The 20,264-nt window shown below is 43.3% G+C and overlaps 1 protein-coding gene across 5 annotated transcripts in view; it reads left to right on the top strand.

Annotated features, from left to right (window-relative positions):
- Window positions 1-18,553, top strand: part of LOC117354464 (zinc finger protein 3-like) — a 30,605-nt gene extending 12,052 nt beyond the window's left edge. For 2 of the 5 annotated variants that reach the window (XM_033932058.1, XM_033932059.1), the window contains exons 5-7: window positions 3,688-3,855; window positions 13,900-14,127; window positions 18,219-18,538. In XM_033932058.1, the coding sequence (XP_033787949.1) occupies window positions 3,688-3,855; window positions 13,900-14,127; window positions 18,219-18,343 (521 nt within the window). In that variant the 3' untranslated portion in view covers window positions 18,344-18,538. Of the gene's footprint in view, window positions 1-3,687; window positions 3,856-13,866; window positions 14,128-18,218 lie in introns of all 5 variants that reach the window. The other 3 variants (XM_033932061.1, XM_033932060.1, XM_033932062.1) reach the window with 3 other exon arrangements.
- Window positions 18,554-20,264: the final 1,711 nt, after the last annotated feature.

The raw sequence follows: 20,264 nt of genomic DNA, 5'->3' as shown, positions 1-20,264 counted from the left end.
GCCCAACCTGATTCAATTTAAATTTTTAATTTTTTCTTCTTAGCTATTTCTGGGCAAGAATCCAAAGCTTTACCCTGTACTGTGCTTGGGTTCCAACTGCCGAAATCTCTGTTAAGACTTACTCCAGCCCATCTACACCCTCCCAGCCATTGAAGCCCTCCCCTGCCCATCCTCCTCCAAACGGCCATACACAGACACAGACCGTGCAAGTCTGTTCAGTAACTGGCCTAGTTCAATATTTAATATTATTTTCTGATTCTAAATCTTCTGTGTTCATCCCACGCTTCTTTGAACTCAGTCACAGTTTTACTCTCCACCACCTCTCTCGGGAGCGCATTCCAGGCATCCACTACCCTCTCCGTAAAGTAGAATTTCCTAACATTGCCCCTGAATCTACCACCCCTCAACCTCAAATTATGTCCTCTGGTTTTACCATTTTCCTTTCTCTGGAAAAGATTTTGTTCTACGTTAATACCCTTCAAGTATTTGAACGTCTGAATCTTATCTCCCCTGTCTCTCCTTTCCTCTAGGGTATACATATTCAGGGCTTCCAGTCTCTCCTCATACGTCTTCTGGCGCAAGCCTCCTATCATTTTTGTCGCCCTCCTCTGGACCACCTCAAGTCTTCTTACGTCTTTCGCCAGATACGGTCTCCAAAACTGAACACAATACTCCAAGTGGGGCCTCACCAATGACCTGTACAGGGGCATCAACACCTTCTTCCTTCTACTGACTACCCCTCTCTTTATACAGCCCAGAATCCTTCTGGCAGCAGCCACTGCCTTGTCACACTGTTTTTTCGCCTTTAGATCTTCGGACACTATCACCCCAAGGTCCCTCTCCCCGTCCGTGCATATCAGCTTCTCTCCTCCCAGCATATACGGTTCCTTCCTATTATTAATCCCCAAATGCATTACTCTGCATTTCTTTGCATTGAATTTTAGTTGTCAGGCATTAGACCATTCCTCTACCTTTTGCAGATCCTTTTTCATATTTTCCACTCCCTCTTCGGTGTCTACTCTGTTACAAATCTTGGTATCATCTGCAAAAAGGCACACTTTTCCTTCTAACCCTTCAGCAATGTCACTTACATACATATTGAACAGGATTGGCCCCAGCACCGAACCCTGAGGGACTCCACTAGTCACCTTTCCTTCCTTCGAGCGACTTCCATTAACCACCACCCTCTGGCGTCTGTCCGACAGCCAGTTTCTGACCCAGTTCACCACTTTGGGTCCTAACTTCAGCCCTTCAAGTTTGTTCAACAGCCTCCTATGAGGAACTGTATCAAAGGCTTTGCTGAAATCCAAGTAAATTACATCTAGCATATGTCCTCGATCCAGCTCTCTGGTCACCCAATCAAAAAATTCAATCAGGTTCGTTTGGCACGATTTACCTTTTGTAAAGCCATGTTGCCTCGGATCCTGTAACCCATTAGATTCAAGGAAATACACTATCCTTTCTTTCAGCAACACTTCCATTATTTTTCCAACAACTGAAGTGAGGCTCACCGGCCTGTAGTTTCCTGCTTCATCCCTGTGACCACTTTTATGAATAGGGACCACATCCGCTCTCCTCCAATCCCCAGGAATCACTCCCGTCTCCAGAGATTTGTTGAACAAGTCTTTAATAGGACTCGCCAGAACCTCTCTGAGCTCCCTTAGTATCCTGGGATGGATCCCGTCTGGTCCCATCGCTTTGTCCACCTTCAGTTTTTCAAGTTGCTCATAAACACCCTCCTCCGTGAACGGCGCAGAATCTACTCCATTTTCTCGTGTAACTTTGCCAGACAATCTCGGTCCTTCTCCAGGATTTTCTTCTGTGAACACAGAACAGAAGTATTTGTTTAGCACATTTGCTTTCTCCTCATCACTCTCCACATATTTGTTCCCAGCATCTTTTAGCCTAGCAATTCCATTTTTTATCTTCCTCCTTTCACTAATATATCTGAAAAAAAATTTTATCTCCCTTTTTTACATTTTTAGCCATTTGTTCTTCCGCCTGTGCCTTCGCCAAACGTATCTCTCTCTTGGCTTCTTTCAGTTTTACCCTGTAGTCCTTTCTGCTCTCCTCGGGTTTTTTTATATTTCATGAACGCCAACTCTTTCGCCTTTATTTTCTCAGCCACTAGGTTGGAGAACCATATCGGCTTCCTTTTTCTCTTGTTTTTATTGATTTTCTTCATATAAAGGTCCGTAGCCATTTTTATCGCTCCTTTCAGCTTAGACCACTGTCTTTCCACTTCTCTTATGTCCTCCCATCCTAACAGCTCTTTCTTCAGGTACTTTCCCATTGCATTAAAGTCCGTACGTTTGAAATCTAGGACTTTAAGTATCGTGTGGCCGCTCTCCACTTTAGCCGTTATATCAAATCAAACCATTTGATGATCGCTACTACCCAGGTGAGCACCCACTCGAACATTAGAGATACTCTCTCCATTTGTGAGGACCAGATCCAATATCGCTTTTTCCCTTGTGGGTTCCGTCACCATTTGTCTGAGCAGAGCCTCTTGAAAGGCATCCACAATCTCCCTACTTCTTTCCGATTCCGCAGACGGAACATTCCAGTCCGCATCCGGCAGGTTGAAATCTCCCAACAGCAGAACCTCCTCTTTCCTTCCAAACTTTTGGATATCCACAATCAGATCCTTATCAATTTGCTGCGATTGAATCGGAGGTCTGTAGACTACATCCACGTAGATAGAGGAGTACTGGAGAAGTGTATCAAAAGAACAAGTCTCCCTTGACCCAAAAGACGGTTGAAGGGAAGACCAACCTATATATTTTTGATGTAATTATTTATTTTTCACTGTATAGCACACTGATTTGGTGCATTAGTTCAACACACGGGGTATTTGATTGTGACAGCTGGTGCTTTAGGGGCGTGGTCTCATTGCAGACTGTGTGACCGAGGGCTTCCCTTTAAAAAATTGGGGTTAGGTCAGTTTGGTTGGGCTGTCTCTTCCTTTCACCCGTCTTTTGGGTCAGGGGAGACTTGTCATTTACTATGTAACATAGTAAATTACGGCAGATAAAGATCTGAACGGTCCATCCAGTCTGCCCATAAGTTATACCCATTAAAAAATACATGATTAGATTAACTTGTCTGTTTTTTCTATATTTCTGGGCCATGGACTAAAGTCCACCTGGTATTGTCCTAGGTTCCAAATGCTGACGTTGCCATCTAAGCTCACTCCAGCCTATCCAACCATCCCGTTGTTTGCAAGATATCTACTGTAAAGTTTGGCCAGTAACGTTCTCATGTTCTAAGTTAGTGGAGTTCCCACTGATGCCCACCCTAGCCCATCCTACACCGAAACACCATATATGGAACATAGACCGTGCAGGTCTGTCCAATACCAGCCTTGGTTCTTTAATTTACGTTCTTAGTTTTCTAATTAGAGATCCACTATTTTTATCCCACATTTTTTGAATTCCATCACCATTTTCCTCTCTACCACCACAATAATAATTGTAGTTCAACCCTTCTTCTCCATATGTATCTGTAAGTTTGTATGTCAGTCTGTTTAACCCATGTTATTTACTGATTAAATTGATATAAATTTATATTTTACTTGTTTTAATTTGTACATCGCTTAGTAAAATTTAATAAGCGATTCATTAAGTTAAAAATAAACTTGAAACTATGTTAAATTCTGTTTCCATCTCTCCTCCCCTCCTCCCCCAGCATCAGAAGGGTATCTGAAAGAGATTAAGAAGGAGCGATTTATCAAAACTGAGTCACCCAAGGAAGATCCTTTAAGAGAGACACTGGAGGAATGGATCTGGCATGAGCAAAATGCTACAGGTGCGACTGTGCCTGAGAGAAATGAGGCAGTGGAGAGAACGTTCTCATGTAAGTTATGTGATGCATGTGGTAAAAGGAATCTGAACTATAGCTACATGATGCATGGTTCCACGTTAGCAATCACTGCCCAGGAAAAGGATCTAGGTGTCATCGTTGATACGATGAAACCCTCTGCTCAGTGTGCGGCAGCAGCTAAGAAACCAAATAGAATGTTAGGAATTAACAGGAAAGGTAATGGAAAACCAAAGATGAAAATGTTATAATGCCTTTGTATCGCTCCATGGTGCGGCCGCATTTTGAATACTGTGTGCAAATCTGGTAGCCACATCTCAAAAAAGATATAGTAGAATTAGAAAGACTAAAGTGGTTACGGCCCTTCAATCTGAAAACCAGACCACTCTGGGGATATGATAGAGGTCTAAAAGATTAGAGTGGAGTGGAACAGGTAGATGTGAATTGCTTATTGACTCTTTCTAAAATACTAGAACTAGGGCATGTAATGAAGCTACTAAGTAGAAGATTTAAAACAACAGGAGAAAATATTTCTTTACTCAAATGTGTAATTAAACTGGAATTAATTGCCAGAGAATGTGGTGAAACCAGTTAGCTTGGCAGGGTTTAAAAAATGTTTGGAAAACTTCCTAAAACAGAAATCCAGGTGGATATCCACTTGATAAATTCTAGCATAAGCAATGGATAAAATATGTTTTACTCTTTGGGATCTTGCCAAGTACTTGTGCCCTGGGTTGGCTAGTATTGGAAACAGGATACTGGGCTTGATGGACCTGTAGTCTGTCCCAATGTAACAGCTCTTATGTTTTTTTAACATGGAAAGAGCTCCCAAGACAAACAAAATCTTACAGATCAACCAATACAAACATACAGGAAAGGGACTGAGAGCATACTTAAAATTCTCTCGCATATGAATGAGGTTTGGTCCTCTCATGGTGTGAGTAAACATAACATCACATTTTTATACCGCAAAACCTTGCAGTTCTATGCGGTTAATAAGCTAAAGAGACTGAACAATCTCGGTGATGTACAAAAATCTTAAGAAATTCACAGACAACATTAATCTTAAATGAGTTGGAAAGACTAAACGATCATAGTAATATGCAGATTAGTTACCTCAAAATTTAGTAAATAATGTTTATTTCAACAATTTCCTAAAATGCAAATAGGATGTGCAAAGAGATAATAATCTACGAAGATCAGTATCCCAGCTAGCAGCTTGATAGGACAGTTGTTGTCGTAAAAATCTCTTTATATACACAGCCACGAACAGAGGGGAAGACAAATAATGCTGTAGCACGCAATGGACGACCAGGATTAAAAAATGTAAATTGTTCCACAACCTTGTAGCAAACTTAAACAACACCCATTCAGAGACTGACCTAGAAGAGAAACTACTTGTATGTACTGAATGTAGGAAGTTTCAAAAGCCAGTGGGTCTGCTGATAGAGACACCTCGATGGCAAAAAGCATATCCCTGTATAAGGCTCTCTTTTATATCATAGTGATATTCTGGGGAAACACTGGCTTAGTGAGTATAGAGCTTTCTACCAGTTGAAATCCAAGAAGCCATTGCCAGCTGAATGCTGTTTGTATAAGTCGTTTGAGTCTTACTGGATACGTCACAAAATAACACAATCACATCTTGGCACTGAACTGCAGCCATGTTGGTTTGAGCAGAAGGTTGAAAATTATAAAGGTAGATAGACTGAATTATCCTCTTAATCTCAAAGATGGTCTCCCCCCAACTCTTCTAGAAGCATATTGGCAAGGCAGTGAGAGCTTGAACTTCTTCTTTACTGGTTTGTGACTGGTCAATGTGTGTGTTTGTGTATATCTAGCTTATATTACTACTTATATTATGCTGTGCACATTCTATGGTGGACTTAAGAACATTAAAATAGCCTTACTGGGTCAGACCGATGGTCCATCCTGCCCAGTAGCCCATCCTCACCATGGTCAATCCAGGATACAAGTACCTGGCAAAAACCCAAATAGTAACAATATTCCATGCTACCAATCCAGGGCAAGCAGTGGCTTCCCCCATGTCTGTCTCAGTAGCAGATTATGGACTTTTCCTCTAGGAATTTGTCCAAACCTTTTTTTAAAACCAGCTACGCTATCCACTCTTACCACAACCTCTGGCAATGTGTTCCAGAGTTTTCTCTGAGTGAAAAAATATTTCCTCCTATTGGTTTGTTGGTTTTTTTTAAATAAATCTTTATTGATTTTCCAAACCAACAACAGTGCAATAAACAATTAAATGTACATATAGTGAACAAGAAAAAGCACCTTTATCTTTTTTTTTTTTTAACTTGAAAATCTTTATTAAAAGTTTTGTATTATACAAGCAAAATAAGGATATCAAGGCTCAAGCACTCCATAGTATTGAACAGAAGACAACAGGCTCAGAAATCACAATACAGCAAGAAGAAGACATCATTGCCAACCAGATATCCCCTGCAATGAATCACAAATCCCCCCACCCCTCCCAAGTAAACTGAAATATACAGAGTGGACACCTCCCTGTTGTTCCTTCAGGAAGTTATCCCCACAACAACAATCCCCCCAAACCCCCCAGCCCCAGTAAACTTAAACCAAAGTATCAATCCTGTCCATAATAACAGTCCAAGTTCGGATAGATGAAAAGTAGTGCCCATGACGTTTAGCAATTGAAAGTTCCATGGTACACAATTGATGAAACTGCAAATACCATTCTAACATAACAGGTGCCTCGGATCTTTTCCAGGATTTAGCAATTAAACATTTAGCTGCAGCCAATCCCCACCTGCGGAGTTTAGTTTGCCAAGTGTGTTCACACACATTATGTAAGCCCAGTAAACATTCCACTGGCACCAACAGGAGCACAACTTGCAACAATTGGGATAAACAGCCAACAACATGTTTCCAGAAGATTTGTAAAGGAAGACAATCCCACCAAATATGCAAAAAGGTGCCAACGGCCCCCCCACACCTCCAACACATTGCAGAAGATCTCGGAAACATTTTATGTAACCTAGCAGGGGTATAATACCACCTGGTAAACACCTTGTAGGCATTCTCCTGTATAAGAATACAAGAGGATGCCTTGCCCACCTCAAGACAAAGTTGGGTCCACTCCCTCTCTGAGAAAGAACACCCCAAGTCCCGTTCTCAAAGACCTTTGTATTTAGGGTGAAAGACAACCGAGCCCCTAAAATATTGATAGAGAACTGAAATGGGTTTGGGCAGGTTACGAAGTGTAAGCCACAGATGTTCCAAGGGAGCCCTTGTCCTGATCGAATCTCCAGTCCAGCCCTGTGATTGAATAAAATGTCGGGTTTGGGAGTAAGCTAAAAAATCCCCCTTAGGCAAAGCTGCACTCTTCTGAAAAGCCTCAAAGGACACCAGGATCCCCCTATGAAGGACATCCGAGAACGTCCGGAGTCCCTGACGCTCCCAGCGCTGAAAAACCGAACTCTCCCTACCCGCCGGAAAAAATGGTTCATCCCCCAACGCCCCCAGCAGCGAAGGCACCATCCCTGCTCCCCATTTCTTCCGCGTCTCCCACCATATCCGCAAAAGGTGCGTCAAAATAGGATTTCTCAAAGTTCTAAAAACCACCCGTGCAGATAAAGAGGACCAAATCAAGGTTTGTAAAACCCGGGTACCCATTAATTGCTGTTCCAATTGTACTACACATTTTTGTTCCGCTATATCCCAATCCAACAAAATTCGCAATTGTGCAGCCCTATAATACCAGAACAAATTGGGAAGTGCTCGTCCCCCAGACTCACGGGGCAACCACAGACACTGACGAGAGATCTGAGGCGGTTTCCCCTTCCAGATAAACCGGAAGAAGAGAGCATGAAGTTCTTTTAACACCACAGTCGGGAGCGGTAAAGGCAGTGTTTGAAAAAGAAATAATAAACGAGGCAAAATATTCATTTTAATAACCGCTATCCGTCCCCACCAAGACAACCACAGCCCAGACCACCGCTGCAAGTCCACCTTGATTTGCCTAATAATGGGGGTATAATTTAAAGTGTACAGTTGAGACAAATCCCGAGAGATATAGATCCCCAAATATTTCAGCGCCCCAGAAGCCCAACGAAACGGGAATCTCCCCGACAGTCCCCTCTCTTCATCGGCAGTCAAGGTGATCCCCAACAATTCCGACTTATCCAGATTAACCGTAAAACCGGACACCATACCAAATTCGGCAAAAATGTCTAACAAGATAGGGAGGGAAAGTTCAGGGTCACGCACATATAACAAAACATCATCAGCAAATAACGCAAGCCGATGTTCCTGAGCCCCGATCCATAAACCCCTCATGTCTGGATGTTCACGTATGTGGATAGCTAAGGGTTCAATAGACAGTGCAAACAAAAGCGGAGAGAGAGGGCACCCCTGGCGTGTACCCCGTTCAATTGAAAAAAATTCTGTGTAGTCCCCATTCACCCTAATAGTCGCCCTCGGTGACCGGTAGAATGCTCGCACCCAAGCCAGAAAGAAATCCCCACACCCCATCCGCTCCATGACCTGCCATAAAAAGTCCCAACCCACCTGATCAAAAGCTTTCTCCGCATCAACTGCTAAGAGAGCTACTTTATCCAAATTGTGCTGCGCCTCCCAGAGAAGATGCAGCGTTCTTCGGATATTGTCTCCAACCTGGCGTCTTTGAATAAACCCCGATTGATCCATATGAATCAGGCTAGGCAAGCACTTCCCCAGCCTGAGGGCCAAAACTTTAGCCAAAATTTTTGCATCGGTGTTCAATAATGAAATGGGCCGGTACGCACCACAACTATCAGAATCTCTCCCCGGTTTAAGCAATATCGAGATACCCGCGTCTCCCATCGATGGCGGTAGTAAATTCCCTTCCCTCACCCCATTAATAACCCGTACCAATAGAAGAGCTAACTGGACCCGATACTGTTTGTAAAAACTATTAGTGTACCCATCTAAACCCGGGGACTTTCCCAATTTCAGCCTGGTGATAACCCCCAGTACCTCCCCCAAGGCAACAGGACTATTAAGATATCCCATATCCGAGTCTCCCAGGTGTGGCAACGTCACTTTATCTAAATATGCCGTGATAGAGTCCAATTGTACCCCCTCCACTTGCCCATATAATTTGGTGTAGTAGGAAAGAAAAACCTTCTTAATGGTCCCATCTGTACACTGCATTTTCCCCTCCATATCCCTAATTCGGGTAATAGCGGTTCTGGCTTGTTTCAATTTAATGTATCGAGCAAGTCGCGAGCCCGCTTTAATGCTGTATTCATATATCGTCTGGCGCAATCTTAGTCTATAAAAATCAATCTCTTCCATCTGTAGAAGAGAAAGTTCATGTCGCGCTCTCAGAAGCTGTGCAAACACTTCTGGATCAGGAGAGCACTGGTGTTGCCTCCCCAAAGATATCAAAGTCTCCCGAAGGGATAAAGTTCTTCGCTCCCGCTGTCGCTTAAGGCGCGCCCCCATTTAATAAAGACCCCAAGGATCACAGCCTTAAGGGCATCCCACAATATGGAGTCACCCACCGCGCCATTATCATTGTCATGTAGATAATTGGTAATAGCCTCTCCCACCTCCCTGTCCACCTCTGTATGCTTTAACAGTGATTCATTTAGCCTCCAAAAGGTCCGATGATGCCCCACATCCCAACAGCCTTCACAAGCTATCCAGACAGGCGCATGATCAGAGATATGTATAGCTTCAATTTCAGCAGTTCTGATTCCCCCCCATTGATTACGATGAGTCCAGATACTGTCAGTCCTAGCATAAGAACCATGAACAGATGAATAATGGGTATATGACCTCTGGGAGGGGTGATGCAAGCGCCAACTGTCGATCAAGCCCAAGGAGGACATCAGGGCAAGAAAAGCCTTGCGAGAAGCTCGGGACGATGATCGAAGTCCTCCCTGGGAGTGATCCAGCAGCACATCTGGAGTGACATTAAAATCCCCCCCCAAATATACAGACCCCCTAACAAAATTGACTAAATCATCTGTAAGAGAACCATAGAAGGCCGCCTGACCCCCGTTAGGACCATAAATGTTAATTACAGTGATAGGACGGCCCTGTAATGTACCCTGCAGAGCCAGACACCTTCCCCCAGAATCTCTATACACCGTCTGAACAGTAAAACCCAAGCCCTTTCGTATAAGAATTGCCAGTCCTCCCACCTTCTTAGCAGACTGACCACTTTGATGCGTCCATACTTGCTCAAAGTAAGAGGACCGCAAGACCCCCACATGTCTGGGTCTCAAATGGGTTTCCTGCAGCATACATATATCCCACTTAAATCTATTCAATTCACGATATACTATACTACGTTTACCCGGACTGTTTAAACCGTTTACATTCCATGATCCAATAGTAAGAAGTTTACTTTTACTCCCTCCCAACCCCCCCCCTCCCCCCATACCCGAAGCTGACCCCCTCAGTGAAGGTCTAGCCAACCCTTAGAAAGTGAAAAGTACCCCAGGCGACTAGCCCAAGCAGCTCCCCATGTCAACAACACAAAACCAAAAATTGCAGCAAAACAAGCCGCTAGTAAAGCTAAAGAGAAACATTAGAAAGTGCAGAGTCTCTGTCCAAGATCCAGACCGGAGATGGCACACCACTCAGCACCTCTCCCAGTCCATGCCAATCAAAGTGGCCTCGTTAAAGAATAGGCTAGATGGTAAGTTCTCTTCATCATCAGGTCCCCTGTTTAGCTGCTCGCTTGCCAGAGCGCAGAACTGTAGACCAAGCGCCAGGTACTCCCGAAGTACTAGCTGTAGCCGGCGCTGGCACCGTCTCCGGGATATTCACACAACCCAGCTCTTTCATAGCTATCCAGGCTTCCGTGACCGTAGCCACCTTTCGAGACCTCCTGTTGATAGTAAGCCAGACCCCAAAGGGGAACAGCCACCTGTATTTGTGGCCACCATCCCTCAGCACTTGCGTGACCTCTTTGAATGCCCTGCGCTTCTGTAGTGTAGACCATGCTAGGTCCTGGTAGACACCCACTTCCAACTCTTTCCAACGAAACCAGGGGTGGCGCCGTGCCATCTGCAAAATCTTCTCTTTGAGGGAAAAATCCGCAAAGCAAGCGATGATATCTTTATAGCCAGGACCTCTCACAGGACCCAAGCTCCGATGCGCTCTCTGTAGTTTAATCTCCTCAGGTATCTCAGCTCCATCCACACTTAGGAGGCTCTGACAAAACTCTCGCACCACAGTCTTGCAATCACGATATGCCTCCCCCTCCGGGATTCCCTTAACTCGCAGGTTACACCGGCGTGACCTATTCTCAAGATCCTCCACCTGCGCCTGTAGTTCCTGCAGCTCAGATGTTAAATGGCCTGTGGATTCCTTGACCCCAGTAACTGTGGCAGACAGAGCCTCCACGTGCTCTTCCGAGGCTAACACTCTGGCTCCCAACTCCCCCACATCCGCACGGAGCTCCGCCAGGGCAGCTTTCACATCCACTCTCACTCCTACCATTTCATCCTTCAGGTCCTGGAACCATGTTTGAAAAGACTTATGCACCGTCTCACTGAGCTCCCCCGAGATCGCCAAAGTCCCAGCTTCAATCAGCTCTGTCGGCGCCGACGGCCCCGCAGCCATTTTAAGCGCGTCTCCTGCACTCCCCTGTGCCTCACTCGCTGTTTTCTCTCCTCCGTCGCCGAAATATTTAAATTTATCTAGTTTCTTCCGCGTCGCCATGGCTTCACCCGCAAACCGCGATCTTAATAATGAGCGCGTTTTAGCGCTGGAAGCTGAAAAAGCTCTTTTTCTCACCGGCCCCTATGGAGCTCCTGATTCAGGCAGCCATGCGCTGGGATGACGTCACTTCCCCCCCAGCACCTTTATCTTTTATAAAAACATGAACAATCACTTTTACCCTTCCCACCCACCCAATTGACTAAACAAGAAAAATAAATATACAAAGATTCCTTCAATATTCATCCCCAATTTAACATCTATGAAAATACCCAGCCCACCCTCCCACCCCTTGGATGTGTAAGTTATAACTGTGATGTGAAAGTATATTAATGAATCAGTGAAAGTATATTAATAAATCAGTCAACTATTCTTAATAAAGTTAGTCAATGGACCCCATGTTAATTGAAATACCTTAGTAATTCCCCCGTTGATCATTTATCATTTTTTCCATCCTATAACAAAGGCATAATGAGTGCCACCAAAACTAATTTTCAAACGGTCAAAGTTTTTAAAAATTTTTTGTGACCATTTGGATGGCTATCCCAGTCATAATTCCTAATAACCTATTTTTATATTTATCAGTTGGTGGTTTAAGGGATAATAATGATTCACAGATTACCGATTCATAAGAAAACAGAATCACCGTCTCTAAAATCAAGTTTATATGTCCCCAAATAGATTTCCAGAAGTTGAGTATCAAAGGACAATAGAACAGCAGATGATCCAGCATCCCTATGTCAAGATGACAGTGCCAGCATCTATTAGACTTTGAACTGTCTAATTTCTGCAAACGAACAGGGGTCCAGAAACTTCTATGTAACAGAAAAAACCTTGTTTGTCTCATAGATGCTGACTCCGAACATCTCATCTTCCAAGTCCAAATTTGAGGCCATTGAGTTGCAGAAATATGCTGCTTTTTCTCAATGCTCCTAAGACTAATTTTTGGTTTTTTATTCAAGAATTCAGATATTAATTTATACCACTGGGTGGCCTGATGCTCTAGGAAATCTGCCTGGAATTATAGGACCTGCAAGCTATACTGATTTTTAAAATTATACCAATCAGGGAACCCCTTCCTCCTATTGGTTTAAAAAAATATCTCCTTTTAACTTCATCGATGTCTCCTAGTCTTTGTAATTTTGATGAAGTAAAAAAATCAATCCACTTGTACCACTCAGGATTTTGAAGACTTCAGTCATATCTCTCCCTAGCCATCTCTTTTCCCAAGCTGAAGAGCCCTAACCTCTTTGGTCTCTCCTCATACAAGAGGAGTTCTATGCCGTCAGGTTTCTATTATCATCATGGTCGCTCTTTGAAGCTTTTCAAGTTTCGCTATATCTTTTTTGAGATAAGGCTTGTGTGTGCTTAAGCTGCCCAAACTGTACTTGTTTGTTAGAGGTTTCTAGCATTATCTAGCTTTTTGCACAAATATTAATTTCAATAGAAAAACTGGAAACTAATTATTTTCAAGTTTTATAGATCACCTTTCCCATTAGGCTTTGAGATGGGTTACAATGCAGTTCAAAATCATCAGCACTTAACATTTTAAAACCATTGAATAAACACTAACAATGAATAAGCAAATTGATTAGGGTGGCTTGCATTCCTAGTGCTCCTAGGGCTTGTGTCCTGTGCAGGCTGAAAGGTTACAGGTCAGACGGGAGAGGGCAGCTTCCTGCTGACCTCCTGATAAGAGACTGATGTGAAGTTTTATCTTTAGATCTTAGCGGAGAGTCCGTGCATACACTGTCAGTGTACCTTATTGGTCCTGAACAACTCCTCCTCCTCCCTGTATCGGTAGCATGGAATGTTGCTACTCCTTGGGTTTTGGCCAGGTACTGGTGACCTGGATTGGCCACCGTGAGAACGGGCTACTGGGCTTGATGGTCTGACCCAGTAAGGCTATTCTTATGTTCTTTTACTACCCATCGCAGGAGCATCTGGTAATGGCTTTGATCATTTCTGAACAGTACAAAACAGATAAAAGACACAGAAAGGGCTGCCTGTATAGTCTGTTTCCACTTTGCTGCTCTGTTCTTGACAGAGCCTTTATTTGTAGCTGGGATTTATGAGCTGCTAAAGATCTGCAGTAGTTGTGTTTTGTTTTTTTTTACTTTAGCCATCATTTGCATTTCCAGCAAATAGTCTGAATTGGGCCCCTTTGGCTCCACAGCATGCCTCTTGCCATTAGCACTGGAGCTGAGGTGCGGGTAGTACCTGAAGGTGTCATTGGCATGTTAAAGACCTTGGATCTGTCAGATGGCAGAGCTGGCCTGTAACAACCCCCCCCCCCCCCCAAGATTTCATGCTTTAATGAAGTTCCTTTATTTTGTTTGCGCTCCCCATAAGGACTGACCTCTGTGTATTGCTGTGCCCTTGCAGCAGAGGGGCCAGAGAGGGAGATTAAGGAGGAGTGTCCGGAGGAGGAGCTAATAAAACCTGCAGTAATCGTATCAGAAGGACCAACGTGGAACGGGGCAAATACCAGCACATGGTTTCAGGGATGCCAGAGAACAGAGAGATCTTGCCGATGGAGCTTCCAGCAAACACAGGCTGTGAAAGATGAGCAGTGCGTCCATACAGAGGAGGAACCACTGGCTTACAGTGAAGGTAGGAAGAGGTGCTGGCCCTTTTCTGGTAAACTTTCAGAGGCCTGGAGACAGAAGGATGTCATTTCCAAGCAGAAAGTGGGAGAAGTAGGGCTTGGGTAACTTTGGTGTTGAAAATGTATTTAACTTGGTGTGGGGCCCATTGGCATCTTTTATTGCTTCTATATAGTTGTCATTTCTCTTTAATTTTTGTCTGATTTCCTTACACATCCAGGATGGGAATGGATTACTACTTTAAATAAGAGTAGGTTATTGGAAGGATAATTGCATTTATATTATTGATTAAGTAAAGGGGGTGGGGGGAAAAGATGACTTTCGAATATTTGTAAGTTCAGATTCATATGTATTGCACTGTTACTACTTGAAAATTAATAAAGATTTATTTAAGACGGATACCGATCCAAGATGGCCGAATGCTAGCAGGTCTGAGCACACTCTCCCCAAGCTCATCTCATTTCACTTTGTTTTCCTTGGTAAAACTTTACCTCTTCAGCCATGCTGAAGAGGAGAGGACGGAGCGCTGGTGGAGCCTCACAGCGCTCTAGAACGGCTGTCTTCGGCAACATTGAGGAGCTTGTCAGGAGAATGCATCAAACACCAACAACACTATCGGGGAGTTCCCTGCAGGAGGCGCGCAGTGGCGGCGAGTCTGCGTCGTTCTCCATGGGGCTGGAGACATTGCTAAGCCCTGACGTGAGAGCACCCCCCCTACGCCCTCAGTCCACCAGTTCGCCGCGAGCGGAGGTACTCCCGGAAGTTGGAGCTCACCTCCTCCCGGAGGCTCAGGAGATCAAAGAGGGAACTGTGTTGCCGGGGCCCTTGCTGCTACAGGGAAGCCTGAATGCGGAGACTGAGAAGGAAGTGGAGGGGGAAGCAGGAATCGAACAGGACGTTGAGCTAAATAAATCTAAGTTACACTTTCTTCAAATAGAGAAGCCCCAGGAGGTAACATTGGACTCTTTGTGGGATTTAGTGGCTAACTTGGCAAAGTCCATAAGTCCACAATTACAACAATTTGAAAATAAATTTAACAAACATGAGACTAATTAAAGACTTGAAAAGCGAAATTGAGGTCTCTAAGACCTCAATACAGAATGTACTTCAAGAAATAAAGATCTCTAAACAAATTACTGAGACACTAATTAAAGACAACAACAGAATATGGGTCAGGACTCTATGAATTTATCTAATATTCTGGAAACATCTGATAAAGAATTGGCGGAACCAGCAACTTTACTTATAACAGTAGCGCTCGCGCCAGATAAAAACTGGTTGTTGAGACTTTTCTTTAAGAATAAACAAAAATAATTTTTAGTTTGTAAAATACAGATGATCCCAGATTTGGCCAAGGAGACCCAGCGAAGGAGACACAAATTTTTGTTAAGGAAACCTGGTGTTATGGCTCTAGGGGCTACATTTTATTTGCGACACCCATGTAAATGTGTAATTAATTATCGTTCACATAAATTTGTCTTCTTTGAACCATCTCAACTGACAACCTTTCTATCAACTTCATGTTTGGAGAAAGACGGAACATGAGTGCTTAGTTTAAGAAAAGGTGTATTTTCAGTCTACTAGTAATATTTACTCAATTTAATTTTTCTTATTATTACTTGCCCATCATCCACTTTGGATCCTATTTGTGGACTTGAGTAGAGATTAAGCTTATATTTGATGTTTGATTGAAGTATTATGTTTAACTACTAATTCTTTTGCTGGATTTCCTTTCTATACAAGTTATGCTTGATTATATTGAAAAATTCAATAAATATATATATATAAAAGATTTATTTAAGAAAATCTACTTAAAACCCACCCAAAATAAAGGGATGGAAGAAACACTTACCGTATATACTCGAACATAAGCTGAGATTTTGGGGCCCAAAAAATGGGGGTCTTGGCTTATATTCAGGCCAGCACCCACCCACTCCCTTCCTGGAGTTGTTGCAGGCCTTTGCTGGGCCGCCAGACTCTGCACCCTGTCCCCCCCCCTCCCTGCCATGTCCCTTGTACCTCCTCTCTGCCGATATCCTGCATGCCGCCATGCCTTCTGTATGACCCACGTACCTGAAGTCCCTGGTGGTCCAGAGGTGTAGCAGGCAGGAGCATATCACTATCATGAAGCCAGCCAGTGAGCTGTGTTGTTGATACCATTCAGGAAGTCGCTCAGTGCCGGGTAGCAGCATACAGCTGAACTGCCAGAACTCACGGCAATGATCAGCTCAGCAGCGGGGCAGGAGCGCAGAAAGCTCGCTCCTGCCCGCAACACCTCTGGACCACCAGGAATTCCAGGTATGCGGGTCATACGGAAGGCGTGGCGGCATGCACAATATAGGCAGACAGGAGGTACAGGGTAGGAAGGGGGGAAAGGGTAGAGAGCCAGGGAAGGAAGGGGGCTTGGTGCAGTGCCTGGCAGGGGAGGGAATGAGAGAGGGGGCACTGGGTGCAAATCCAGGCAGGGCACTTGAATATAAATCCTCCCTCCCCCTGCGTCTTATATTCGAGTCAACCATTTTCCTCCTTTTGGGGGGAAAATGGGGGTCTCAGCTTATATTCGGTCGGCTTATATTCAAATATACACTTTTCTTAAAATTTGGGCTGTAAGTATATCCAGAAGTTTAAAACATGGTAATTTTGTTTGAATTTCAAAATGTAAACTACTCGTAAGTGAATAGAAGAGCACAATACTTTTGGATTTAGAAAGCCAAATTCCAAAACTTGACACTGAGAGAGAACTGTACTAGTCTGCTGAATGTGACATGAATTGGTTATCCAAGCCAATTCTTCCAGTGCTACAGCAACACAGCTCACTGGCTGACTTCATGATGGTGCTGTGCACTGTCAGGTGGAAGGTGCTCAGTTCATTTCCTGATTTCTGAGTTGGGAGATGAAGAGGTAGAAAGCCATGGGCATTGCTCAAAAATGATACTTTATGGTCATATTCAGGGCTCATGAGTGCAGGGGCTCCAGAAAGATTATTGCTGTGTGTACTCCAGACTAGGACCTTCGCTGTTGTTGGTTGGGGATGGTTGTAAACTAGGAGGAAAAAAATCTCTTGGTTTGTTGCAACTGGAAGCTCAGAGTTCCAGAATCTCTGTTCTGTTTTCATTTGAGCTGGAGGCTCAAGAGGAAGAGGGAACATGATCAAAACATTCAAGGTACTGAAGGGAATAGACTTAGTGGATAAGGACAGGTTGTTCACCCTCTCCAAGGTAGGGAGAACGAGAGGACACTCTCTAAAGTTGAAAGGGGATAGATTCTTTATAAACATAAGGAAGTTCTTCTTCACCCAGAGAGTGGTGGAAAACTGAAACGCTCTTCCGGAGTCTGTCATAGGGGAAAACACCCTCCGGGGATTCAAGACAAAGTTAGACAAGTTCCTGCTGAACAAGAACATGCGCAGGTAGGGCTGGTCTCAGTTAGGGCACTGGTCTTTGACCAGAGGGCCGCCTTGTGAGCGGACTGCTGGGCACGATGGACCACTGGTCTGACCCAGCAGCGGCATTTCTTAGGTTCTTAGGAAAAACATTCTTGGTCATAAAAGTTACAGTGCATGTTCTTGGGAATGGCAAATGCTATAGATTTGGTTAAAGATGGGTGGCAGCAGTGTTAGTGTGCCTTGGAAGAAGAGATCATATCCCACAGCATGATACCAGGTTTGTGGGTTACTTCTCAAAAGATTTTATTTATTCAATTTTCTATACCATTCTCCCAGGGGAGCTCATGTGAGCTAAATCTAAATAAATACATTTTTATGCTTTACATTGTCCTGCTGCAGTAATGCAAGTTCCCTAGGTGTGGTGTCCTTTCAGTAGCTGGTCTTAAGAATACTTTTCATCATGTAAAATGTGAGTTCCTCCTTATGTCAGAACATATTTTGGGTGTTAAAGCAGAACATATTGCTGATAATTTTGCCATATTTAATGTCGGGGCCAACCCTGTCACTAAGCAATTGCTTTCCAGCTCCTATGGACTTACGCAACTGAGGCCCAGCAGAGAGTTTTTGCACATGGGCTGCCCCTGTTTACTACGTGTAAAAGGATTAATCTCTGTGCATTTCTTTCTGTCTCCTCCCCTCCCCTCCTGCCGCAGCGGAGGCCCCCCTGAATGAGGTTGCAGAGGAGCAGCTCCAGGTGCAGATTGTGAAGGTCAAGACACCCAAAGAAGCGCCAAGAAGCCCTGCGAGAGATGCTGTGGAAGGACTGATGATATTGTAAACACCACCGCATGCGAAGGAAATAAGCTGCTAGTACAGACAGAATTCTAAAGATAATGAGTGAATATATATATATATATATGGCACAGAGAGGTCTATAGAAATGGAGGGGTGTGCTGAGACAAACTGAGAAAGGGTCTGTGAAGATGAATTTCTGTTTTGTTTCTGAGGTGGGGGGGAGGGGGGAAAGAATAAATATCTTGCCGAGTACCTGCATGTGGCTACCTCATTTCAGAGCTATTATGTCCCATCTTGGCTAAAATGTGGCAGAAAGGGAAAATTAAAGTACATACTTGGCTGCATGTTGGTAGGGTTAAAAGGCATTTAAATCAACGCAGAGAAAGCTGTGGTAAAAAGAAAAGAAAAAAAATGTCAAAGGAAAAAGGCGATTGATGCAAAATTATGATCTCTGATAGGACAAGTCAAAGAAAAGAAGTACCTTAAAACAGCTGAGAAACTGAGCCAAAAAGAAAATAGATGGAAACTAGTGAAGAAAGCATGCTGACAGTGGCTGATGGAATTCTTTCCAAAACCTATTTGTGTGTACTTGAGCAGCCATCTCTGTTTGTGTCGCTCGAGTGTGTGTGTGGGTGTCTGTATCTTGGGTGAATGTGTGGGCTGGTACGTCTGTAGGTGTTTGTATCAGTGTACGTGTGTTTGTGTATGCTTGCCTTAGTGGCCATCCTTGTGTACATACACAAATCAGTCTGCCTTTACCTATTCAGTTCAAGGTCAGATTGACACGGACATTCAACAGAGTTGCTAGTACAGGTAGATCATAATTAGATAGAAACATCCATAATAAAAATTAACAAACACATTTCTCACTTCCCCACCAACCCTTACAACTACATTAAGAGGAGACCGACGTAACCCTAGCTAATAAATGACAATAACAATTCTCACATACATGAAAATGTATCTTCAAATAAATAAGTTTTCTAAAATTGCTGTATAGAGGTGCAAAAGCGAACATACCCTGGCAGGCTTTTCCACAACTGTGGAAAAGGTACAAGATGGAATCAGTATAGTGGAACTTACAAAGATCTGGTACTATCGCTTGCCGGGTTACTGCAGGTCTTATTTCCCAGACTGGCTCATATAGCTGAATTGTAGAATGAAGTCAGGCAGGCGCTGGCAAAAAAAAGCATTGGAAAAGCTGTACAAGAACTTTGGTTTTAAATTCTTTATTCATTTTTAACATTAAATACAAAGTGCATACACATAAGCAATCAAGTAATATAGTCTACTCCGCTGTTCTCTAACAAATATACTAAAGCTGTTTTAACCCTCTCCCTCCTCCCACCTCTCCTGGATATGTATAATAATATTTCATGACTCAAAGGGAAATAATAATAATTATATTACTACTTGTATTATAACTTACAATATTTTGTTAACGGGCCCCAAATTTCTTTAAATTTGCTATGGAGTCCCCTCTGCAAAGAATTCATGTTTTCAAACTTATAAATCTGACATAGAGATTCCCACCAGAAGCTATAATTTAAGTTATCCCAGCTTTTCCAATTTTTCATTATTAGTTGCATGGCTACTCCTGTCATAATGAGGAGTAGTTTGTTCTGATTTCCACTAATTGGTTTCTTAGACAGTAAAATCGTTCTAAACAAAATTATATCATATGATAATGTTAATGGAACTTCCAAAACCATGATAATTTGACCCCAAATAGATTTTCAGAATTTAAGTATCAAGGGACAATAATAAAGCAAATGATCCAATGTCCCTACATCAAGATGACAGTGCCAGCATCTATTAGATTTAGAACTATCCAACCGTTGTAACCTAACAGGAGTCCAAAAAGATCTGTGTAATAAAAAACCCCAAGTCTGTCTCATAGATGCTGAAGCTGTACATCTCATCCTCCAAGTCCAAATTCGTGGCCATTGAGACGCAGAAATCTG

This window comes from Geotrypetes seraphini, chromosome 2 (assembly GCF_902459505.1).
Source record: "Geotrypetes seraphini chromosome 2, aGeoSer1.1, whole genome shotgun sequence".
Taxonomy (NCBI): Eukaryota; Metazoa; Chordata; class Amphibia; order Gymnophiona; family Dermophiidae; genus Geotrypetes; species Geotrypetes seraphini.
This window is presented reverse-complemented; position numbering and strand designations above follow the sequence as displayed.